Here is a 26,052-nt window from a genome sequence, read left to right as displayed (position 1 = left end):
ACGACGCATGTCACCGGAACATCTTGCCATCCTTCTACAAGAAGTACAACAACTGCTGGAAAAAGGAGCCATAGAGGTCGTGCCTCTATCTCAGGTAACGGAAGGTATTTATTCAGTGTACTTCCTTGTACCCAAAAAGGATCTAACCATGCGCCCTGTATTAGATCTGCGCCCAGCGAACAAGTTCATCAAACCCCAAAGGTTTCGTATGGTGACCTTACAGGAAGTGATCCCACTGCTATCACAGGGAGATTACATGACAACATTGGACATGAAAGATGCATACTTTCATATTGTAATGTTGCCAGCGCACAGAAAATACCTCCGGTTCATGATAGAGGGCAAACACTACCAGTTCAGAGTGCTACTCTTCGGCATAGCATCAGCACCGAGGGTATTCACGAAGGTACTGGCAGTGGCAGCGGCCCACCTGCGCAGGTTGTCCATCCCAGTTTACCCTTACCTCGACGACTGGCTCATAACAGGGGATTCTTACGAAACATGCTTCTCCAATACCCAAAAGACTGTAGACCTTTTGTTCCAGTTGGGCTTCTCCATCAACGAAAAGAAGTCCAGCCTAGACCCCAGCGAAATCAAACAATTCCTAGGGGCTCTAATTCAAACAAAGGACGGCCTCGTCTTCCCCTCCAAAGAGAGGGTCCAAAACATGTTGTTTCAGATCCCTCAATATGTGACCGGTCGAGAGGTGACGGTACGCAAAGCAATGCGCTTGCTAGGCATGATGGCGTTGTGTATTTATTTGGTACCTCACGCGCGCCTGCGCATGCGCCCAATACAAGAGTGGCTCAACAGCCAGTGGTGTCAGGCCAGCGGACTATGGGACGACCTAGTGGTGGTCTCGCAGGCCTTAGTTCTCTCGCTACGGTGGTGGACAAAGGAAAACCTGGAAAAAAGGAAACCCTTTGCCACACCCGTGGCGGAAGCCACTCTAACCACAGACGCATCCCTCACAGGATGGGGGGCTCACCTATCCCATCAGACTGCTCACGGAGAGTGGACTCCGAACGTAGCATCCAAACACATCAATCTTCTGGAGCTACTAGCGGTGTTCAAGGCGCTAAAAGCCTTCAAGGAACACCTACAAGGCAGGACAGTGATGGTCCTTACAGACAGCACCACAGCCATGTATTACATCAACAAGCAGGGGGGAACCCACTCTCCAGGACTGTCCAAACTGGCCCAAAACATATGGAAGTGGGCTCTCAAACAGAATATGTTCCTTCTGTCACAACATGTACCAGGGGAACTCAATCTGCTGGCAGACAAACTCAGCATTTCCCCCTGCCCGAAGAGTACGAATGGCGACTGCACGAAAACATTGTCTTCACGCAATGGGGGTTCCCAGAAATAGACCTGTTCGCAACCCTGGAGAACTCACAATGCCAAAGTTACACCTCCAGGTACCCCCAGAACCAATCCAAGGGGAACGGTCTGTCGATTCAATGGTCAGGGAGATTTGTTTACGCTTTTCCCCCCCGACTCCCCTTCTCAACAAGGTAGTGCACAAGATGCACCAGGAACAAGTAACCATGATACTGGTGGCCCCAATGTGGGCCCGACAGCCATGGTTCGCTCACTTGATGGAGATGTCTCTATCTCCCCCAGTGAAACTCCCCTGCCCGTACAACATGCTGTCACAAGACAGGGGCAGGACTCCGCATCCATGCCCCCAGAACATGAACTTAGCAGCCTGGCTCCTGAGATCATAGAATTTGGACATCTACAGCTCCCACAGAGATGCATGGACATCCTCAGGGAAGCCAGAAAACCTAACACTCGCCACTGCTATTCTAGCAAATGGAAGAGATTTGTCATTTGGTGTAGAGGAAAGAGCATCAACCCAATTGACTGCTCTCCCACACATATTATTCTATACCTGACCCATTTATTGGATTCAGGTCTAGTGTTCAATTCCATTAAAGTCCACCTAGCGGCACTTTCTGCATACACCACTTCCCAACTCAAAGTGTCGTGGTGGAAGATCCCTGTTATAAAGGCCTTCATGGAGGGAGTAAAGAGAATACACCCCCCGATAGCTGACCCAGCCCCCGGATGGGACCTTAACGTGGTACTTACCAAACTCATGGGCTCACCATTTGAACCCATGCACAAAGCATCTCTTAGAGACCTCACTCTTAAGACTGCTTTTCTAATAGCTATCACCTCCATCAGGAGAGTAAGTGAACTACAGGCTCTTTCTGTTCTAGACCCCTTTGTTACAGTTCACAAAGATAAAGTGGTTCTACGCACTCACCCAAGGTTTGCTCCGAAATTCATCTCAAAATTCCACGTAAACCAGTCTATAGAACTACCAGCGTTCTTTCAAAATCCTTCCAACTTGGGAGAAAGGACTCTGCACACGCTAGATGTCCGCAGAGCGGTCATGGTCTACATGGAAAGAACCAGACCACTGAGGAAGACTAATCAGTTCTTCGTCTCGGTGGCAGCAGGAAGAAAAGGGGATGCAGTTTCAAAGTCCACTATTTCTAGATGGATCGTTCAATGCATCACTCTCTGCTATACTCTTGCTAAGAGATAACTGCCCTTTAGGCCAAGAGCACATTCTACTCGAGGCACGGGGGCGTCCATAGCATTCATTGCAAATGTTCCCCTTGAGTCCATCTGCAAAGCGGCTACCTGGAGTTCTGTGCACACCTTTACAAAACACTACTGTCTAGATGCACACTCTAGATCTGACTCCCAGGTGGGACAGGCAGTATTAAGACATCTTTTCTCTACTGTTCCTTCTCATAACCCACCGCCAACTCCGGGTACTGCTCGCTAGTCTATGCACAGCATGTGATTCTAAGCAGATTAACAAACATCAGAAGACAATGCATTACTTACCGTAAAAGCATTTCTGATGGTTGTATCTGCTTAGATTCACATGCGCCCACCCTTCCTCCCCGCTTGGATAGAAGGAACATAGACATCCTTTTCTATATTTCTCTCTTTTCTGTACTCACTCACGTCTAGAAGGCTCCCTCAGGGCAGAAAAATACAAACAGAGGGACCTCGACGCGTGAGGGATTGTGGGTACAACACACGTCACTATAGGGATAGTGTTACAGACACGCCTTGACGACGTCCCCTTTTCGACTACGAAAAACAAAATGCAATACTCCGCAGTGACCACTGGATGTCGGACCTATGCACAGCATGTGAATCTAAGCAGATACAACCATCAGAAATGCTTTTACGGTAAGTAATGCATTGTCATATGAAACGATCCAGTGTTGGAGAATTGGTTCCATTAAATAACTTATTTTTTTTTATTTTTTTACATTAACGCTGTACAGTAACTATATAGATTTTTTTTATACTTTTCATTTGGTCTTGACATTGTCTTGGATGTATTGTCGAACCAAACAAAGCATGTTATTACAAATGAATTTGGTGTAAGTGTATATGTGAGGGGTTGAAAAACGTTACTTCAGCAGTTTGTTAAACTGCAAGTTTTGAAGTAGTATACTTAGGAATTTCCCAAATATTCCTGCATGAGCTACCACACTGCACTTTACAAAAATAATTTATTTATATTTCAGATAATTAAAACGTTTCACATCATAAACAATAACATATAAAATAAACTATCATCAAATAAAACCAGTGATTGCATACAATAAAATTCACTGTTACAATAAAACATCATCACTTTCATTCATTATCTCCCATTAATCAATTCTCTAAAACCCCCCAGGGTATAATAGTTAGCATTTCATTGAGCCCCTAATGAGCCCTACTCAAGTTAACTTAGGTAATTCTTCTCGTCAAATTCTGAAAAGTGTCATGTTTGGCAAGATTGTATGCAGTACCCTTTGGGTGCACTACAACAACCCTGACCTCCTTGCAATAGGAACCCAACCTTTGGTATAAGTCTGTACTACACAGGTTGGTAGCGTGTTGAGCAGCCAGGCTTATCTCAAGAGGGGCAATGTGAGCAGTAGGGGAGTTTTCTTTTTTTTTCTTTAAATATTTTTATTGGCATCTGTGAAATCACAATAAATCAATAGCTTGCATATTGCCATTTTCAAAGTATGCAGCTCCGATTCAGTAACTAACAAACAAAACATTGACCAACATAACTGTCTTCATTTGTGTTTTCATTATCACAGTTAAACACAATCTCGTGGGGAAATGATTTACAATGAGCAACTTTCTATTGCGGGGTAGCTGGGTGGGCGGTCCTTTCCTCCTTCTTGTGTTCCGTAATGTTACTATAATTATGCTAGTTGAAATGTGTGTTTTCAAAGGGGATTTGTCGTCGGAAGGATGAAACATGTCCCAGACCAACGTTTTCCATGCTTCAAACATTACGCTCACCACCTCCTCCACCTTGGAGACACCCGCACCCCATGTCCTGGTCTCTGCCTCTGCCCAGCGCTCCAGTTCCTTATACCACATTGCATACTGTGCGCCCCATGTCGATTTCCATGCCATTGCAATAGATCTTTTAGCCAGTATGCATACCATATCCATAAGTTTCACAACGTGTTTGAACTTACTTATTCTGGGATATGCACCTAAGAGGCATTCCTTTGGGGACCAGTCATATCGTACTATTCTGATTTTCCTGCAAGCCTGTTCTATCTTGGCCCAGAAACGCTGCACCTTTAAACATCCCCAAAACATATGTATCATTCCCGCCTCCCCCATGCCACACCATGGGCACTGAGACCGTGCCTGTCTGTTGAATCCGGCCACCCTATGTGGGGTCATGTAGGTGCGGTATATAAGACATTTAGTTGTATTCATTGTAATCTAGCGTTTCTGGACACCTCCCGGGAATATGCTAGTACTCTCTCCCACTCTTTTTCGGTGATGTCTCTTCCCAGATATGCCTCCCATCTCGCTTTTAATGATGCACTCCGGGGGTTGGGATTGTCCGTCAACTGACCATACAATCTGCACACTAGCTTCCAGCCTTCAATCAAGTTGTACATTAGTGTCAACAGGGGATTCGCTGTCGGCTCTTCTGGCCATTATTCCCACTTTCCTTTGGCCACGTGTCTGGCCCTCTGATACCACAAGAACTGCCCTTTTGGCACCCCCTCCGTTTCCTGCAGTGATTCAAACTCCCTGAAGATTCCCTCTCCATATAGCTCCCCCCCATGTGTATATGCCCCATCTTTCCCAATATCTTATTGTTGCTAGATCGGTTCTCACCTTGCATACATCAGCAGCAATTGGGGTCTCTGATTAAAGGTGTTCAAGGTGGAGCAGTGTCCTGGCTCTGCTCCATACCTGTCTTCCCAGTGTTGAAATCGTGGGGGTGCTCCCCAGGCAGCTCAAAGGGACCCACAATATTTATTTTAAACATAGAGGGGCCACTAGGTGCTGTAGTAGCACCTTCCCAGTTGGGACCTCATCTGAGAGCCATCGAGCAACGAAGCTAAGTTGTACTTTTCTAGGTCTGGGAGTTGTATGCCCCCTTCACTGTAGGGTAGGATCAGAGTGGCTAGAGACAGTTTATGTTGGGCTGTACCCCATAAGAACTCCCGGAGTAGTACTTCTAGTGTGCGGAAGAAGGAGGCCTTGATATATTAATGTATGTTTTGGAAGTGGTATTGAAATCTCGGAAGGATGATCATTTTAGCGATTGACGTACTGCCCATCATTGATAGAGGGAGTTTGGACCAGAATTTCATTGATGTCCGCAGTCCTTTCACCACTGCTACGGTGTTGCTTTCGTGCATCAACTCCTGTGTTTGCCATATGTTTACCCCTAAGTACCGGAACGAGTGCAGTTGCCATTGGATGCCCATATCTGGTAGGTCTTCAATACCCTTTCACCTCAGACCCGCCAGTGGGAATATGCAGGGCTTCTGTCTGCTGAAGCATATCCCTAAGACTCTTGCGTAATTGTCCAGTACCTCCAGCATCACTGGCGCATTAAGGTGCGGGTCCCTCACATACAGAAGGACGTCATCCGCATATAGTGATAATTGTGATTCGTTCCACCCACCCGAATCCCTGCATCAAAAAAATGTTTTCTAAAGTAAATTGCAATTGGTTCAAGCCCTAGTATGTAAAGCATGAGTGATAATGGGCCTCCGTGCCTAGTGCCTCTCCAAATGTCCCAGGCCGATGGCACAGTTCTCCCAGATTTCACCCTTGCTACTGGTGTGGTGTACAGTAACTTTATCCATCTAACAAATCTTTCCCCAAACCCAAATTCTCTTGGCACTGCAAGTAGCCACTCCCAGCATATGGAATCGAGCGCTTTGATAACGTCCAGCGATAGTATCGCAAAGTGCCCCCTATCATCCGCCGTTTGTGCCATTACATGTTGCAGTCTGCGCAGGTTGGCTGTTGTGTTGCGGCCTGGTAAAAAGATGTCTGGTCGCCAAGCACCAGTCCGCCCATCACCTTGGATAGCCGTTTGGCCAGTATAGTAGTCAATATCTTGACATCATAATTTAGCATTGCCAGTGGGCAATCTGAGTCACAATCGTCCGTGGGCTTACCTGGTTTGGGTATTGGAACCACCAGTGTCTCCCTCCTACTTTTTGTCAGTGCCCCCATTTCGTACGATTCCTTGAACACCTCATGGAGCAGTGGGGTCAGGGTCGTCTCGTATGCTTTGTAGAACTCCGGGGGGAGCCCGTCGCTTCCAGGGGTCTTGCTGTTGGTTAGGGATCTAATTGCCTCTCACGTCTTCTGTAGAGATGTCCCTATCTAGTGGCTCGCATTGTGTTGTGTCTAGTTTGGGCAGCCCTATCTCTTCTAATGTGCCCTGTATGTCTTCTTTTGCCACCAAGGTGTCATGGACATATAAGCGGGAGTAGAATGTTGCAACAATGTCATTAATAGACTGCTGTGTCCTGTGGGTAGTGCCCTTGTCATCCTGGGGTGCTGTTAAAAGGTGTCTTGTGTTGAGAGTCGTGAAGATATAGGAGACCTCCGTCCCCAAGTGCCGCACAGGGAGAACCACTAAATCACTCCCTGTGCAACCTTTGAGGCCACAGGTGGAGATAATCCGAAGCTGGAACCGAAGTACTAGGAACCCCAAGGCAGCTGTGAAAAAAGGCAATGGTTAGATACCAAGCAGACAGGATACTACATACAATAATCAGAAGACAATCAGAGTCTTACCGGGGATCTGATGAAAGGGATGGTGAACCTGAACGGGAGGATGGTTCTGGGACTCACGTAGGCAAAGGACCCACCCTGCGGGATAGAGCTAGATGTTCTTCGCCAGTCTCCACCTGGAGAGTGTATTTGTAGATGGGCCCCAGGTAATCAGATGGCAGCCACCAACTGGAAAGTGAGATTACCCGTGCAGGTGCAATCAGGGAGGCCCAAGAGAGGTCCGTTGCAGAAAAAGGTCTGAAGCCAGGAAGAGCCGTCCGAACCAAAGGGAAAAACAAAACGTGATCCAGAGGAAGTCCGTAGTTCAGTCCGGGGTCAGGAGCCGTGATGAGCAGAAGCGCCGATGCAGCCAAATCCAAGCGTGATCCACAAGAAGTCCAGAAAACGAAAGCCAGGTCCAAGGAAGCCAGGTAAGCAACAAAGGTAATGAAGCCAAACAGAGTTTTCCAGGTAAACCAGCTGTGAAGCGTAGTATACCGGCACTGCACTACTTAAATATCGTCTACTTCCTGGTCACATGATGCTAAACGGAGTCACGTGACCGCGAAACCGGGGCACGTGACCGTTTCCTCGGGTCACGTGATCTGGCCACAACGGTACGAGCAAGTGTGTTACTGCTCGTGCAGTGGCCTAATCTCCATGGCAACTGCCAATGGAGAAACGGCCGCAATCGTGACTGTAGGGTGTATGGCGTTTGTTTGGCTAGCGCGCGAGCCAAACTGGGTTGCCTGCGTGAGCCCCGGGAGACAGGTGAATGGGAGGGACAGGTCACTAGACTGGGTGTCGGGACATGGCCGGAGGAACTACCCGAAGACATGACAAAAGGGATGGTTCGCCCAAAAATGTTTATTGCAAAAAAAGATGGGCAATAACAAAAAAAAATAAATTGGCACTTTTTTTGAAGTCCCTGTATAAAATTTGGAGCAAATGAGGAAATTTACAAAAGCTGCTTTCCCCGTGGAGAGCCCGAGAGCCCCAAATGGGAAAACAGCGAGCCCGAAAGCCCCAAATGAGGAAATCCGCTTTAGGCAGAAACTCTGCAGCATTTAGCATTTCAGAAAACAACCGCGTTGTTTCTGCCTAAAGCTGCTTTCCCATTTGGGGCTTTCGGGCTCCCCATGGGGAGCCCGAGAACCCCAAATGGGAAAACCGCTTTAGGCAGAAGCACCGCCGCATGGAAACACAACCGTGTTGTGGTTCTGCTTGCCTTGGGTTTCACTTTGGGTCTCCGGTGCTGCACCGGAGACCCAAAGTGATAGCCACGGCAGGCAGGTTGTGTTTCAAAAACGCTGCGGATTTTCTTTCTAAGTTTCTCAGGCTCCTCCGATCCTGAGAAACTTAGAAAGAAAAACCGCAGCGTTTTAAAACACAATAACGTTGTATTTATGTTTGCGGTAGCTTCAAAAGCTACAGCAAACATAAATACGTTTTTAAAGCTGCGGTTTTATTTCTACGTTTTCCGGGCTCCTCCAGCCCGGAAAACGTAGGAAAAAAAATGCAGCTAGTGCTTTTTTAAAAAAAAAAAAAAAAAAAGCACTTACCGAGATGCAGCTGCAGCTTTTCTGCCTGTAGTCTCCGGTCTGAGTCCTCCGAGTCCCGGCACCAGTGAAGGAAAAGCCACGCAGTGGTAGCTTTTGTTTACTACAGCTGGCTGGCTTTTCCTTCATTAGTGCAGCAAAAGCAAAAGCAAGCACAGGCGGGCATCGATTTCACAAAATGTATGCCCCCATGTGCTTCCTTTTTGTACATTTTGAGCTTCATTTGCTCAAAATTTTACATTGGCTCTTTTTTAAGTCCCTAATATATTTTTTTTATTATTGCCCATCTTTTTTTGCAATAACATTTTTTTGGCGAACCATTCCTTTAAGTGTCTCGGATGTTCTCTCTTACACAGCCATGACAGTAGCCAACCCGGTTTGTCCCCCTCTGTATGCGCTCTGGTGGTTCTCGCTATTTGGTCAAACTTGGAAATACGCTCCCAGCAGTTGCGCCTTGCTTCACCCAATTTCGCCTCCTCCCCCCTGGTCCCCTGGGCGATAGCCTCCATCTGCTTGATTTCCTCCTCCCGTTTCTCCAATTCTGCCCTTAGCATTTTCCTGATACCTCCCGCTCCAGCTATGACCTCTCCCTGCACCACTACCTTCAGTGCTTCCCATACCGTGCTCCAGCGCTCCACACTGCCCATGTTATTTTCTACATACCCCTTAGCTTATCCCGGAGGTCCTCTCTGAAGGCCCGGTGTGTCAGCGCTTCTGTGGGCATACGCCATAATGAAAGGGGGCCCTAGTGCCTAGCGTGGTCCAGTTCATAATCAACAGTGAGTGATCAGAAAAATCGACCTGCCCAGATATTGCGCTGACTCTACCTGCGGCAGGTGGTCTCTTCCCATGAATATGTAGTCTATTCTAATATGTAGATCATGCAGTGGGGAGAAATAGGAGTAACCTCTGTCTGTGCGGTGTAGGTCTGTCCAGACATCAACTAGGTCAAGGTGGGCTAGTGCCGTGTTTAGTGCCGAAGGGGCTACTGCCGCCCGATTCAGCGGTCGGTCAGACCTTTCTAGGTCTAAGTCTCTCTCACAATTAAACCCCCCCCCCAGATGAAGAAACTCCCCCCTGTATTGGGTTGTTCTGGCACATAGCGCAATTAGGTGCACAGGGATACCATGGTTAGGAAAGTAGGAGTTAATTATGCATATCTGTTTGTTCAATAGAGCCCCGCAATATCAAATACCTGTCTCCTGCGTCTGCCCCCACCTCCAGTAACTGGAAGAGTGTCTCAGGGTTTATCCACGTGAACATGTCCCGTGCGTACTTGGAGTATGCCACTCCATACCCTTGCCCACCCCAACATTCTTTCAGCCTGGACATAGCTTCCTCAGTGAGTTGAGTCTCCTGCAGCAGGGCAATGTATACCTTTTTCCTGTTCAGGAAGGATTTGACCCGGTTCCTGCATAAGTAAGTACTCATTCCACTTATATTCCACATCATCACCCTAATTTGAGCTGCCATGGCCGCTTGATGTAGTTCCCTTCAGCCCCCTCGCATCCCCTTGCGGCGCCCCTGCGTAGTCTCAGCCCTGGTTCCACTCAATCTCAATACACCCAGCCCTGCTTCACTTCCCATTGCTATGTATGAACATTTCCTCACTACCACCACCATGTATGAAGACCTTGTAACAAACAAAGCAACAAACAAAACCCAATAACTACGCCCAGCTGCTGCTTTGGTCTTGCAGCGCTCGGGTGCCCCCGCGCCTTCCAGACCCATCCGGGCCATTGAGTGAGAGTATTGTCGTGCTAGCAACAGGCCTGCACCAATCGTTCCGTGGGTTAGACCTGTAAACCCAGGTCAAGTGGCCAAGCAGCCCTCTCGCTCGATTTCAATTATGTAGCAATGCTACAATGGACACAAGGCAGTGTTTGGTTGACTTACCACAGTCCTTGGTGGGTGGCTTTCTTCCCCAATGCCCGCCCCCACTCCATTCTGGCATTGTTCATGTAACTGCCTCCTCCCCTCCTGCCAGGTTGTTGTGCTCCAGCCACATACTGGCTGCTGCTGGAGTTTCCAGGAATACGGCCTGCCCTTTGTAGATCACTTTCAATCTGGATGGGTACATTAGCATGTATTTTAAGTTCAGTTGTCTGAGCCTGGCCTTGATCGGGACAAAGGAGTTTCTTGCAGGTTGTACTGTGGGTGTGTAGCCCAGGTATATAGCTATTTTGGAATTATCTCCCTTTATCTTCCCTCCTTCCCTCGAGTATTTAAGTATGATCTCTCTATCTTGGAAATTCAGGATCTTTGCGATCATCAAGCGTGGGTGTGATCCCAGTGGTGGCTACTTTTGTAGGGATCTGTGGGACCTCTCCATTGCAAAACCCTGTGGGAGTCGGCCGGCACCTATCTGCTGTTCTAGCAAGGTTTCCACAAATCCAGTTGGGTTTGGGCATTCCATTCCCTCAGGAATTCCCAGCAAGCGAACATTATTGCGTCGGGCCCGCCCTTCGGCATCTTCAGATCTTGCCTCAAGCGTTGCAACCTTTTTTTCTAGCTCTTGCACTCTTGCTTTCAGGTCTACCGTGGTCTCTGCTGCTTCATGGAGCCCATCCTCTGCAGTGGTTACCCTCTCTGCCAGGTTACGTACATCTTGCCACATCAGTTGTATGTCCGTCTTGACTGGCTCGATTTTAGTGTCTATGAACGACCTTCGCACAGCTATGGCCTCCAGTACCTGTTCATCCCTGTTATCTTCTTCCAGGGCCTGTTCACTGCGTACAGCTGCGCCATCCTGCACTGGGGCTCGCGACCTGATCGCGCGAAGGAATCCATGATAGTCGTTTTTACTTTCCCTTTAGTAGGGGACATGGCCACTTGATTAGTGCGCAAGTTGGTTTCCAGTCCTGCACTTTGTCCCCTTAATATTGACTTGGCGTTGCCCCTTAGAGTGCTGATGGTGTGTGTCGGCCTGAGCAGTCCAGGGGACAATATCTGGGTTGGTTGTGGTGGCTAGGGTTCCATGCGCCTACCCGGCATCCTTTCGGGAGGCGATAGTTCAGTTTACAGGATTGTTTAGGGTATCCCAGTGAGCATAGACAGGTCTGTCTGCCCCGCGTGTAATGCTCCGCTTCTAGTGCGACTTATGCCCAGCCTCCAGGCCATGCAGACGCCACCACTCTGTCCTTACTTCCTCCTTGTCCACCTTAGATCACGGGGTATCTTGTGGTAGCTGCTGCACACCGCTGCACCCCAGCAGCCTATTTGTGGTTTTGGGTCGAATTCAGCTTCTGGGCTTGTCCTTGGGTTGGAGCTGCTGTCCCGCCAACATTGTCCTTAGGCCCTCAGTGCCTCTTGTCCAGTATTAGCGTGATCCAGCATTCACGCGGTAAATATTTGCTTGTTGCTGATAGCTCTGTGTGGTTGTCCGCTTCGTTGTCTTCCCGGGTACTTGCAGCCCCCCGGGACCGCGACACGCAATGTAGGGGTAATCGCAGTAACCCACTCGTAGTCTTTGCTGGTAGTCTCTGTTGGTGTGCACAGGCGTCAGCTGGTCATATTCCAATGGCTATGGGTAGGCTTGGGTCCCAATCATCAATTTGCTGCGTTCACATAGTCAGAGGTCTGCGTTGCATGAAGGTGTCCCTTTGCGGGCTTACAGAGTGGTGCAGGTACCGTAGATATTTTATGGTAATGTCCATCCAAGCTATATAAATGAGATGCGTTCCTTCAACCATGCCGGGGCTGTTCCCCGCCCTGCTGTGTGTCGCCTCCCGGTCCCCATAGTGTAGGCCGCACACTATTGACCCCCTAGTCCGATCGCTTAATGTGTGGAGTGGAGCCAATGAGTGTGATCCACCCCAGTTCAGATTGGGTATAGTGGTTCTCCCTTGCCTGCTGGTAGTGCTATGCCGCAGCGTGGCTTACCTCGCCAATGCATGCTGTCGCCAGCCTTCACGGGGGGTTCCGGTCCACTTTTGTCGTCTGATGTTACTCTTCATGGATAGAGTAGCGCACCCAACCCGCGGCCGCCACACGCGAAGTGTGTCCCGCTAGGTGAAGTTGGTCCTCTGTGGAGTGGCACAGCTTTCCCTGTCCTCCCCCAACAGCCGAATCAATGTCTCCATGCTTTGTGACTATTCTGCCTTTTCCTCTTAGTTTCCCTCCATCTCCCGGTCCACTTTCAGTGCCTACCTCTTCCAAGGGTATATGCCAGCTTCTCTGCCTTGCGGGCCGCCGTGATCGAGAGCACAGCGCTCCGCCGCCTCGCTGAATCTCTGATTCAGGTAGCTTGCTTTGCTGGACGTCTTGGTGACAGCCGTGTTCGCCCTTAGCAGAGGGACAATCCGATTCTTTGCTCGCAGTCTTTATTCATGGATAGCCTCACAGCATTCCTGCCCCTCCTCCTCATCATCGCAGGGCCACAGCAGCAGCCGCCATCTTGCTCACCTCAGAGGCTCGCTTTCTGAGGCTCGGATCTACAGTATCCCGACTCCGATTTTCGTCTGACTTTCTTTGGGGATCTAGGCAAACGCTTCACCTTTCCGTGGAAGTGTTTATTATTTCGTTTCTTTTCATATGTCCGTAGCATCAGGATCGACATAAGGATCTATGCGGGAGCTCTGCCCCGCTGCCTCCTCACGCAATAAACTCTTACACACAAGGTTTCTTGATTAAACAATTATTAATTTATTTACCAGGTCTTCTTCAGAAGGGGGCAATATAATAGTAACACACAAATACACTCCAAAATGCTCACTCTTAATATTTCTAAATCAATAAGTACCCTTTTGGGATGGCACAGACACTTCCTACACCCTCGGGTGACTTTAGTAACTAGGACACTGGACATTAATATAGCACTCTTTGCATTCAGAATCAGGCTTAGGAGTATGTCAAAGACAAAGATTATTAGAACAGAACAAGTGATCACACAGATATGCTGAAGAAGGTAAGTATGTTTGGTAACCCCCAATGCAAAGTTAGTTAACCCCTTCCTGGAAAGAAGACCAAACACAATGTCAGAGTGAAGTAGTCATTCAGGGAGCCAGGCTAGGCCAAAGTCAATTGGGCAAAAGTCTAGGTGAGCTGAAGCACTTTTGCAGGCAAGTAAAAGTTTTGCACAATGTTTTAGAAGTCTTAGTAGAAAACAAGAAATCAAAGCAGGGCCACAAGCTGGTTAGGCGTGTGAAGTAAAGAAGCTGTTAGAAACTCTACAGAGCAACCAAAACAAGTCTCAGCAGAGGACAAGTAAGGTTACAACAAGAGGTAAGTTCTCTTAAACTGCACAGTACCTTTGGTTAGAAGAAAAGGGCTTTGGCTGGCGTCTGTTCCTGTGCAGCTCTGCAGATCCCATGTTCCTGGGCCTCAGTCGTGGTGACAAGAGGGAGGACGTCTGGAGGACTCCTGCACTGCAACGAGACGATCAGCGACAGAAAAGGACCAACTTCTATTCAGTGGCACTTCGTGGTTTCAGCTCCTCGCGTCTAAGCAAATGGCAACACTGCAGACTCTTCTGTCGAGATGGGCTTTCCTTGAATCTGAGGTCCAGCCCTCTGTTGAGGTGGCTCAGGCTTGGTCAGTCCTGCTTCCTGGGAGTCCGGAGGATCTTCCTGTAGCACTTGGCCAACTTAAAAGCAACGCACACAATCTGGTGTTCCTCTCCCTGGCTATTCGTTTCCAGCAGCAACTGCAGTGGAATTTCAACCAGCTCCGAGGGGATGTCCAGGTGGCTTACTGGTTGGTCCCACCAACTCAAGGGGAGAAGTCATCTTTGCTGGGCTTCTCTAGTCGAAACAAATTGGAGTTTCAGCACAGCAGCAGGGCTTCACCGGGCAAACCAACGGTCCAGGAGTTGCAGCAGGCGTCCTCTTCAAGTTCTTCTTCGGATTCCTTTGTCCAGTGCTCGACACTGCCTTCCAAGCCAAAAAGCCTTGCCTTTTATGCAGGTGTTTCTCATTCAGTCCAGCCCAGCTCTTTACTGCTCTTGGAAACAGTAGTTTATCCAAGAGACGGTATTTAAACCTTGAGGAAATCTGAAAGACTTCCCTGGGCAACTGCACTGAAGGTGCTGTGTGACACAATGTAAAAGAGGATGCCTATGGAGTTTGTCAGACTCCAAAACCAAAAGAAACACAGAAAACACATAGAATTAAAAGTACAAAGTCCCTAAGTTCATCAAAAGAGCTGGGGATATCTAAGGTGGTAGGAATTTAGCACTAAACTGACAATTCTCCCTAACATACCATGTGCAGAGAACTTGATGAAGAAATTAAGCAACATATCCAGAAGTCTTGGTCCTTAATAGTGTCAAGATTGGCAAGCAGTCCAATCTCAGGAGCAATATAAACCACATCAGTTCTTCAGATGAACTCTGGGAAAGGTAGGCCTGTGGTTTTTTGAAGGTGTAACGCATGAATTTCACAAATCTGTATGTTTTTAACCCGGAGAGGTGGGCAAAATTACATCCCCAGTCCCACAGCTCAATTTTTCTTGTGACGCTCAATTTGAGGCATTGGATGTTTTCCTTCCAATTTGGTGTCCAGTCGACTTCTTCGAATATTTGTTTAATTTGCTTCACATAGTCCACACTAACCCTATTTCCCATCTCTTTTCCTAACGAGTAGGGAAGCTGCTACTTTTGTGACGACCTGGCCTTTTAAAACAGTACTCCTTTTAAGGCAGCCATAGATTTGATCAAAATGAACCCTAGCACTAAACGTATAATTTCCATTGCAAGTTGGACGTCCTAGGATCTTTCGCCAATAGGTGCTTTCAATTCTTTCCAGCCATACCCAACTACTTATGGAGAGACCCTCCAACCCATAAATCACTGCTGGGGTAAAACACTGACAGTATTAGTCTTGCACCCAGTATAGAAAATCCCCCAGTTCTCTTAACATGTTGTAAAATCAGTGCAGTCAACTGTGTGGCTTTTCTGGTGCATTCATTAATACATTCAGAGTAGCCCTTCTGTGGCTTGATTGTAATTCCCAAGTGCTTATTTTTATTAGCATATTTGATCTGTTCCTCACCAATACAAAGGACCGGTCTGGCTACCCTCTTCTTAACAAAGAAAATAATCTGAATTTAATTTTGGTTAATGGTCAACTTATTGTCGGATGCATACTTCCAAATGGCCCCCGCAACTTGTTTTAAACCCATAAAAGGATGGTCCAAAACAACCAAGTCGTCAGCATAGGCCAATACTGGGCAGGGGTTACCATCTAACTTCGGGGGCACCCCTTGCCTGACCCAGAATTCCAGGTAGATCTGCTAGGTAAAGGTTGAAAAGCAAGGGGGCCATAACACAGCCCTGTTTCACACCATTCCATACACCTATAGGGCTGGTCGGGCTCCCTCTCCATCCAACCTAACCTGTACCTTTTTATTCTCAGGAAACAATCTAAAATAATTGAGGATATAATCCAGGCATCCTAAGGCTTCCAACTTGTTCCACAATCTGAATCTACAGACGGATGCTTTAAAATCAATGAATAGCACATATAGACCAGGCCCATCCTTTGTGCAAGTTCTTTTTATTAGCATATCTATAGTTCTAAGGTTAACCATCGTAGAGCATCCAGCTCTAAAACCGGTCTGGAAGCTGTCCAGAATACCAAACTGTGTCACCCATTCCTGCATCCTGGGCAGCAGGTAAGATGCAAGTATCTTCCCTGTAATATTTAACATGGGTAAGAGCCTATTGATCCCTGGTTGAAGTGTGTCCTTTCTTGTGTATAGGATCAGTATTGCTGCCTGCCTAGAGTGTGGAATCTGACCACTCATCAACATTTTGTTAAACAGTTTACACAAGTTTTGCCCATATCTCAGGATATTATTTTAATATCACATTCGTCAAGCCGTTTGGGCCAGGCATCCTGGATGTATTCAATCTATTTTTCTTATATACAATGTTGTCCTCAATCAATCAATCTCTTTTTTTCTAGGTGTACCTGGTCAACTCGTTTGTCAGAGTGCTCACCTCCTTACTTTTTGACTTGCTTAGGTACTTCACCCACTGGATCTCACTAATTGGGTTAATTGTATTTTGTTTCTTTTGCCCCTTAACGTCACCCAACACCTGCCATATGTTTCAGCCATTCCTCTTCATCAATACTTTGACTAGCCGTTGCCATTCTTTTATTTTACACTTGTCCTTCCACAAGTATATCATTTATATATTTATTTTTAATTCTTTTTATCGTTGCCAGGATATTTAACCTAGTTTGGCTACAACTTTTAACCCAACGAATCTCGCGGCGCATTTCACGCTTCTTAACTCTAATTGCATGGTCGTAAATTCTCTTTTTTACCCTCACAAACTATTTGTGGTACAATATATTGACAATTTCTCTTAGTAAATCTAAGATCCACAATTTGACCTTGTCTCTTGTCATGGTCTCAACACCCACAAGGAGGGTCTCAACCCTCTTTCCAACAGATTCCTTGGCTCTTGAAATATTTTTATCTGACCATTTTATTGAGTTCCCAGCGTGAATGACTTCAATACATCCCCTCTAAAGCTCTTTTGTCTTTGGTCTCTCATAGAGTATTGAAAGGAAACCATTGGATGGTCACTATAATCATTCTCTTTTATGATCATCCTTGTAACTCCAGCCAGCACCACGGGACTAACAAAAAAAGAATCAAGTGTAGCATGCTTAGCCCCAGATCTCCCTGTATTCCTGCCTGGGCGATCGCCCTCAGTACGCCCATTGCGCATGATGGGGTCATATTACCTCAGCATATTCATCCATCTAGTCCCTTCTCTAGATGGTCGGTCTTGTAGCATTACACACCTAGCATTAACCTGTTGGTTAGGGCACATTTCTTCCAAACACACCTACAGTTTAAATCACCTCCTAATAGAATAAGATCACTAGGATCACCCTCTGACCATTCACTCAGCATTTCAAACACAGCGTCCTGTAGGGCATCACTTAAAACACCTTCATGAGGGTTATATATATATTGAGTGCTCTGCCACCTGGCCTTGGGTTGATTCCATCAACCGCTAGTGAGGACTCCGTACAATGTGGTGTTTCAAACTTTCCAGCCATTAAAGAATGCTTCACTCCTATTGCCAAACCACCATAAGGTCTACCTGTTTCCCCTTTTTTGGCCATCGTTGGAAAAACTGCAAACCCTCCACCAATAGATTAACTCTGATTCAAGTTTGGTAGACAACAATACACCTAGCTCCTCGGACCCCAACAGGTGAGTAAAGCCAGAGATATTCCAGGTCATTATCGATACAGTTCATTTTGAAGCTACTGGGAGTGTAGCTATTGAGTCCACCAGTCACTGGAGCATTCGGTGGACCCCCGTAATAGATATTTCAACATCACCCTCCATCCCAGGCAGTGATGTCAATCCGCCACTTCACAAGGAAGGTCTGGGTCATCTTGATCGGGGTCCACGTCAAGCTCATTGCCATTTGCTTGCAACTGTGAGCAGCAGGATCTTAAAAATGAAGCAGTCACAATATTTCGACAGTGAACCCTTGAAATGTTAGGGTTTTTACATAAGGGCTCTACAAACTACAATCCGTAGTTGAGGAATTAGATTAAATATTTGTAAAAGCACAGTATTTATTTTCCCACCCAATTTTAATACGATTTTCAGGCCCATGGTTGTAAAGTTTAACATAGCAGGGAGTTGTTATAAACCCCCTCAAGGTCAGAAGTGTCCTCAAGTCTTGACCTATTTGTGTTTTTTATCCCTCTCACCCGTTATGCAGCTTTCAGAAGGCACCTAAATTTTCAACTTTGACTCTGCGGTCTCTGTTGTAAAAAAAACGGTAGCAGTCTTAACCTTAGTATTTACTGTTCCCACTTCATCTGTAAGCACAGGGGTAAAAGAAGCCAGATGATGAGATTTCCCTTTTCGCAAATGATACCTTTCAGAGGCTTTACGCCTTTCTTTACTCTGCATTTTAGGAATTGTAAAATTAAGGCTAAAAAAAGTGTTTACCACCGAGTGTGTAATTTATTAACTAAATTAAAACAAGAAATTATATATAATCTTTCCAGTCTATCTCCTAAATCTTATACCTGCAGCGTTAACGGTGAGCCTCATAGACCGAAGTCCATAGTCACCTCACTGTACCCCAAAAGCCGGGAGGCACCAGGAGTAATAAGTAGTTGTTTTGGAAAAGAAAGCCCACACACTGCACCAAGGTAATAGATATGAATATCAATAGTGTGGCACAATACTGACTCACTCAGTGCCAGGTAACAGTTAGTGAAAACCTAGCAAAAGGAGACCAGCATTATTCAGTGTTTAGGCTTACAGCGTGCCACTTTGCCCCCATTCTATATGCTATCTTAATCCATTTTTGCATCACAGCAGTTGATTTGTTGCTCAAATTGATACCACATCAGGTTTGGATTTTATATAGCAAATATATTTAAAACCATGAAAGGTGTAACAATTTGAATGGGTAATTGTTGAAGTATTCATTGGTCGTTCATTTGTATACACAGTAACTCAAGTGATTTTTCTTTTTTTGCTCCCTTTCTTCCTTGCACCTGACATCAATAGGGAAATGGAACCCCATCTGCAGCCTCACGTGGCCTTGAAGAAAGTTCCTTTTGTCGATGAGGAAGGAAATCTGGTAAAACCTATCAAAGCGAATGGAATAAAGATGGAGAAGTTTGTGTTTGACGTGTTCCAGTTTTCTAAGTTAGTGGCTAGAAAGACAATCTTTCCCCTTTGCTTGCCTACTTAAATGCTTTTCAACAAGGGGGAGAAAGCCCAGTGCTTATAAAAAAAATGACGATCTGCTTGGGTCTCCACTTGGGAACTGTCCACCCGCTTTAATTTATGATGTAGTACACAATGCATTTCATTGCATATTTTTTTTTGTTGTGTTAACAATGTGACTTGAGCCCCTATTACAGTTTGTGAAAGTATTTCAGTTTAGTAAGTGCAAAATTTCTGTAGGTAATTTTGCTCCCAACCAAGTAAACTTAGAACTGTATAACAGCAGTTGGACACATACACTGTGAAATACTGCGAATTATCACTGTACTTTTTTTAAAAACAATTTTTATTGGTTTTTACAACTTACAAACACCAAAAAACACACCTGACAGTGCAAGCTCCTAGCTTCCCAGCATCATCTACATTTACATATATTTACCATTGCCATTTACTAACCCTCCCCTCCCTTAATTCGAGCCTACCCCACTGCCCTTTGAATTGTCATTCATCTGGGGGCACTCCTCCTTCCGTGTCCCCAGAGGTGTCGTGTTCGCTTGGATTGGCCTGGGTGGACCCAGATAATGTGGCCACATGTTGCCTCCAGGCTACCAGTGATCCTACTTCATCATCCCCCCCTCCCCTATTGGCCGCTTCATACCATACTACCGTTTCCTCTTCCGCCGATTTTAGAAGATCATGCCACCACACCTCTATCCTGGGTCTATGACACGCCTTCCAACCCATAGCTATTCTGCGTTCGGCCGGAATGTAAGCCAAATCCTTTAGTTTGCTCACATGTTTCAGGTTACGTGGTCTGATGTATCCCCCTACCATGCAGGCCCACACGGATCCCACATCTAGCTTAATTCCTTTCTCAGTTAAGCAATGGTTAACTTCCCTCCATAATTTCCCAACCTCCGGGCATGCCCAGAACATGTGTATCATCCCAGTGTTATCTTCCCCGCATTTAGGGCATGATTGTGTATCTGTATCTGTGCAATTGAATCAGGCTATCCTTTGAGGGGTCATGTACGCCCTATGGGTTACATATAGCTGGATCTGTTGTAGTCTTGCGTTTCTGTACACCTTTTTATGGTATCTCTGTGCTGTTTCCCATTGCCCGTCTTGCATGGGTTCCCCCACGTCCTCCTCCCTCTCCTGTCTCAGCTGCGTAACCCTCTTTCCCACCCTGGACATTACCAGTTCATATATCCGATATACCTCATGCCCCCCCTTCCGAGATGTCATATATTGTTTCTATGGCCGTGTCTGGTTGGTCTTCTAGTTCTATTTCGGACCATGTCTCTTACCTGCCTCACCAATCTAGTGTAGGGGATATATTGACCCAGGTGTACTCCCGTTTCTTCCAGTAGCATTTTGAATTCCAGTACCTTCCCCTCTTGCCACCAATCTCCCAGTATTGCTAAGCCCAGTGTCTACAAATCGTCTTTCTTAATTGTTCATCCACTCCCCGCAATGCCACTAGCGGCACTTGCGGAGAGCACAGAGTCGGGTTCTCCATAGCCTGACATGCCTTACGCCATGTCTTCTAACCCAGTTCCAACCGCTTCAATCGCCCTTTTAACTCTGATTTGGGCAGCCATATCTGTTCTTTCAGAAAGAACGGGGCACATTCATCCCTCAACAGTCTGGATTCTGCTGGTGTCCTCCGTTAGCCACATACTGTAGCTGCCCGGCCAGATGGTATATCTCGAAGTTAGGCAATACGTATGACAGAGAGGTGGGAAACATTACATCCCCAGTCCCACAGCTCAATTGTTCTTGTGACGCTCAATTTGAGGCATTGGATGTTTTCCTTCCAATTTGGTGTCCAGCCGACTTCTTCGAGAATTTGTTTAATTTGATTCACATAGTCCACACTATCCCTATTTTCCATCTCTTTTCCTAACGAGTAGGGAAGCTGCTACTTTTGTGACAACCTGGACTTTAAAAACAGTACTCTTTTTACGTATTTTGTAATTTACATAGGGCAATCCTATTTCTAGTAGTGTGCCAAATAAAGCCTCTACATAAGCTCTGTAGTTTGCCAAAGAAGTGTTTGGGCAACAAATGTGGGATATTTGCAAAGAAATGTTAACAGCCTAGCCAATACAACCATCTTCAACAATGCCATCCTCCCCACCATGGCTACGGGGAGTTTAGCCCTGAACCTCATGCTGTTTTCAATGTTAGCTACTGCTTTTTCTGTGTTATGTTTGTGTTCATCTTCTACTGCGTGATATATGTCGATCCCAAGATATCTAAACGTTCTGGTCTCACAGGGTATCTGTAATACTGGTAGGTTTTCTTGCGGGATGCCTTTGTATCTCCCTAGGGGAAATATACACAACTTCTTGGGATTGACCGCTATACAGGAGAGTAACGCGAATCGCTCGATTACTTCTAAGATGTATTGCAGGTTACCGCAGAGGCAGCAGTATGTCGTCTGCATACAATGTTGTTAGGTGCGGCCAACCCCTTAGTGTAGACTCCTACTTCTTTACAATAGTTGTCTTAGGTAAATCGCTAGAGGTTCTATTGCGAGGATGTACAGCATCAGAGACCATGTGCAGCCTTGTCTAGTTCATCTGCTGAGTTGCCATCTGTCTGAAATAGTCGCTCCCGTTTTGACTCTGGCTAGTGGCGAGCTATACAACAGTTTCACCCACCTCAAGTACCCAGGCCCCATCCCATATTCCTTCAAGGCCACCATCAACTAGGGCCATCTAACGGAGTCAAAGCTTTTACCGCGTCCAGCGAGACAATTGCTATTTCACTTGCGTCGCCTTCTGTCTGTTCTGACGCGGTGGAATCTTCTATGGTTGTCGGATATACTTCTACTCGGAACATATCTGGTCTGATCATGGTGTATGAGTTTACTTATGACCAGTTTAAGTCTGTTTGCCAGCACCGCCGTGAGTATTTTGCTATCTTGGTTTAGCATGGATAGCGGTCTATCTAATGGGGTGTGTTTGGATCCTCAGGATCTCCTGCATTTATACTACTTTATGCCTTGATCGCCCATGTCCTTAGCTCATCTTCCCGCTGCTATTTGCAAATCCATATTCAAGTCCCACTATCATTGTTTATACAGCACCTCGGTGTGTGTATTCGCCGCCTCACTTATCCACTCCGCCATCCCGCTGGTCATCTATCCCCGATGGGCAGTTCTGCACGTCCAACCATACCGTAGCCTCTTCCAGAGTCTCAAAGAACAGTGCCCTGATCTTGTTGAATACTTTCACTTTTGCCGGGTACATCAGCATGTATTTGTAGCCCGCTTCGCGTAGTCTTCTCTTCACTGTTCCGCAGTTTAGTCGCCGTCCCTGCACCTGAGGTGTGTAGTCCGGGTATGCCGTTATGGACTCGGATGACCTCCGTATTGTGCCCCCTTTTCGGAAGTATTCCAGGATTTTTTCTCTATCTCGATAGTTCAGTATCTTAGCAATGGTCGGCCTCGGGGGAGCTCCAGGCGCCGGTTTCCTTGTCAGTGCTCGTTGTGCTCTCTCCACCGCAAATCCTTGGATGAGTGCCCTCCTTCGATTTCTTGCAGCAGCATGGATTCAATATAATCCGTGGGGTTTGATCCCTCCTCACATTCCGGGAGCCCTACAATGCATGTTTCTTCTGGCCCGCCCTTCGGCCTCCTCAGCTCTGTTTTCCAGAATGCTCACTTGTTGGCGCAATTTATGGATCTCCGATGTATTCGCTGCGCAGGCGGTTGTATTCGACTCAACTTCTTCGTCCAACTCGCCAGTGCGTTCCGCTATTGCTCTCACGTCTTGTCTCAAAAGGTTAACATCTACTTGTACCGCATCGATTTTGAATTCAAGGGAGGTTTTGAGGTCAGTCCTAGCTGCCTCTAGCTTGGTTTCCCATGCAACCTTTAGGTCTGGTATCGCCTCCAGGATCTGCTGATCACTGCGTGCAGGTGCTGTGTCTCTTTGCAGGTCACTCTTTGCTTCTGGCACCTTCCGCTGATTGCAGTGTTTCATTTTAATTTATTTTAAATTTATAATGCGCCGGTAGCCCGCAGGCCTCGGGGCACAGAAATAAGGACACGTTACAAATGGACGGTGCATTGAGAGACGGGACAGACAAACAAGTGAGCAGAGGGCCTTAAGGTAGGTTCAACAGGGAGATTATTTAAAACCGAGAGTTTTCACTTGCTTGCGGAAACTCATGTAGTTGGTTTCCAATCGAATATGGGTGGCGAGATTATTCCAAATGCCGGCTGCCAGTATAGGGAAGGAAGTTTTAGTGTAATCCTCCATAGTAGGTTGCTTTCCTTTCGTTTTAGGCACCTTGGATGCCATCACACTGTCTGAGTGTCCTTGCTTTGAATGGTCAGAGTCTGTGAGCCCGTTATGCAGGATTGCGCCGGCTTGTTCAGCTCCTATTGTCTATTATGGGGGCCCACGGTTACGCTGGCCGGAGCCTCGGTGTATCTGCAGTTAGTGCTGCTTCTGTGGTGTTTATTGGTACATGCACATCATCAGCGTTAGGTCTCTACTCCTTTTACCATCATGCCCAAGTTTCTGTCCCATGGCTGCTTTTCTGGGGCTCGGGTCCAATTTGTGTCTGCAGCACTCCTCAGGGGTGCCTTCCTTCGCCCACATTAACTATTGTCCTCTTTTCCTTTCCAATTGTGGGCTCCTGCAGCTTCCACTATTGTCTGCTTTAGTTCTTAAGCTTCCCAAGTGTTGGTCGATGGTGCTTTTACCAACACCCCTATATGTCCCCCGTCCTCTCTTCCCTCTGCAAGGACGGGGCCCGTCCCACTGGGGGTTTGTTGTGAGCAGCTGCAGGTCCATGGACCTCCGTTGTACAGTAGGGGGCCAACCGCCACTTGGTAGGCTGGGTCTTTCGGGTTGTGTGTGCACGTTCGATTATGCAGTGGGTGCATTTACAGCAGATTTGGGAAAAGCGCTGTGTTCTGGTCTTCCATGTGCCCCTTGGTGTGCCACGGCAAGTTCACAAGCCGCAGCTGCATGGTTTTATGTTTACCCTTCTGCAGCCGGAAGCGTATCACATTTGCATGCTTGTCCGTATTTCGTTCCTTTATCCTGTACGGGCCACACTGCACGCTTTCTGTAGTTGTATGGGCATCTCTCAGTCCTCTCTCACTTTCTGTTGATGGTGCTGCTTTGGGCTCGCTTGCTCACCTCCCTGTGCCCACTGCAGGTGCCTGTGTGCTTGAAATTACGGATGTCTTTCCAGCCCATGCGTCTCCGTCCTCCTTTCCACACCTCATACAATTGTATCAGCATGATGTTGTGACCATGTTGCACTGCCTGCATCCACTGTAATTATCCTGCAGGCTCGGTTAGTGTTCAGGCGTACTTAGTGGTTATCGTGGACACCATTGTTAGACTGTGTCCATCAAATGCTGGGCACATCAGTGCTCCGCCCGCTGAGTGTCCACTGCATTTGCCCTTGTATTTTCCTTACTTGTGTTATGGGAGGGGTACTGTTCTTCAGTAATGGCTGCTTTCCGTGTGGCCAGATCTACCGGCTGCGAGGTTCAGCCACTAACGTTCACATCCATGCGCTTTCCAGATACTGCATGGTGCGCCGTCTATTCCGCTGCTCATGTCACAATACACCTGTGCGGAAACCAAGAGTGTATTCTTTGTAGTCCTGCCTCAGAGCCCTCTTGTTGGTTGAAGTCCGCTTACAGCGCCTCAATGCGCTCCAGTCTTCCTGACTGTTTCACTTCTCGCAACTTTCCTTTGTACTTGGTGGCTCGCCATTTTGGATTCCTCGCCTGTGGGCAGCCGCGATCTTCACTAGGTTCAATACTCATGGTCACGGCGTGCAGCTAGTCGGAAACACACCCCAGTCTCGCCACGCAGTTTCTTGAGTATGCGCCTGTATTTTCATCTGTTGAAGACAATTCCATGTGCACTTTAAATCCGGGTCTGTGCAGGATCAACTTGTTCATGACGGGTGCCATTTTAGTTCCTCCGCCTCAGGATTCGCACGCAGCGTTTTCCGTCACAGCTGCAGTTCCTCTCTAAGAATCTTCCCCAGGGTGGGGTGCGATCTTCATGTGCTATGCATCTTCCCACAGCAGCAGACTTGTTTGTAACTGTCATGCCGCCGAGTTCCTGGCGTCTGTGGAGCCGCTGGCAACAAGGATCTTAGTCCCGTTCGCCCAGCCGCGAACAGCCACGCCCCCTTTCCCTGGTTTCACTTTCTTTCTGTTTTCATTGGCTGGAGCGCTCCGCGACCCGGAGTTTTAACCAGCTCCTTCCGGGTCGCGGACACGTCGCAACGCTTCCGGTTTTCGTCCCGTTAGCACTGCTTGCTGGCTGTCACTACACTTCGTAGTTCTTCGTCTTTTTCCCCGGTGGGGTCCTCGCGCCCAGTCCGGCTCCCTTTCCTTGTTTCCCCGCTCTTCCGCTGCTTGCTATGCTTTTCTCGCTTCCTTGCTAACTCTGTTCCCCGCCTTCTTTGCCCTCCTTCCAACTTGTGCTTACCCTCCCCCCTTCCCTTCTTCGCACTTACCGCTTTCCTTCCTCTCGGCTGTGTTTCTGCTCGTTCGTTAAACAGCCTTTCTGCTTCCTTCTTTCTTCTTGCTCTGCGCTACTTCTCCCGTGTACCTTACCCCTGTTTGTCCATTGGATTGCTCTCGCCAACTGTTTTGGACACTGTGCTGTAGTCTTCCCGTGTACCAGTCCTCAGCGTGTATTCCGGATTGCTTCTCGTCTGCTGTTTGGATACCTCTGCCTTATTG

At 47.2% G+C, this 26,052-nt stretch overlaps 1 protein-coding gene across 1 annotated transcript in view; it reads left to right on the top strand.

Annotated features, from left to right (window-relative positions):
- Nucleotides 1-26,052, top strand: part of UAP1L1 (UDP-N-acetylglucosamine pyrophosphorylase 1 like 1) — a 525,997-nt gene that overhangs the window by 181,566 nt on the left and 318,379 nt on the right. Inside the window, exon 6 of the mRNA XM_069609735.1 lies at nucleotides 19,152-19,292. Within this exon, the coding sequence (XP_069465836.1) occupies nucleotides 19,152-19,292 (141 nt within the window). The remainder of the gene's footprint in view (nucleotides 1-19,151; nucleotides 19,293-26,052) is intronic.

Source organism: Ambystoma mexicanum, chromosome 8, assembly GCF_040938575.1.
Source record: "Ambystoma mexicanum isolate Mex_15411 chromosome 8, UKY_AmexF1_1, whole genome shotgun sequence".
Taxonomy (NCBI): Eukaryota; Metazoa; Chordata; class Amphibia; order Caudata; family Ambystomatidae; genus Ambystoma; species Ambystoma mexicanum.
This window is presented reverse-complemented; position numbering and strand designations above follow the sequence as displayed.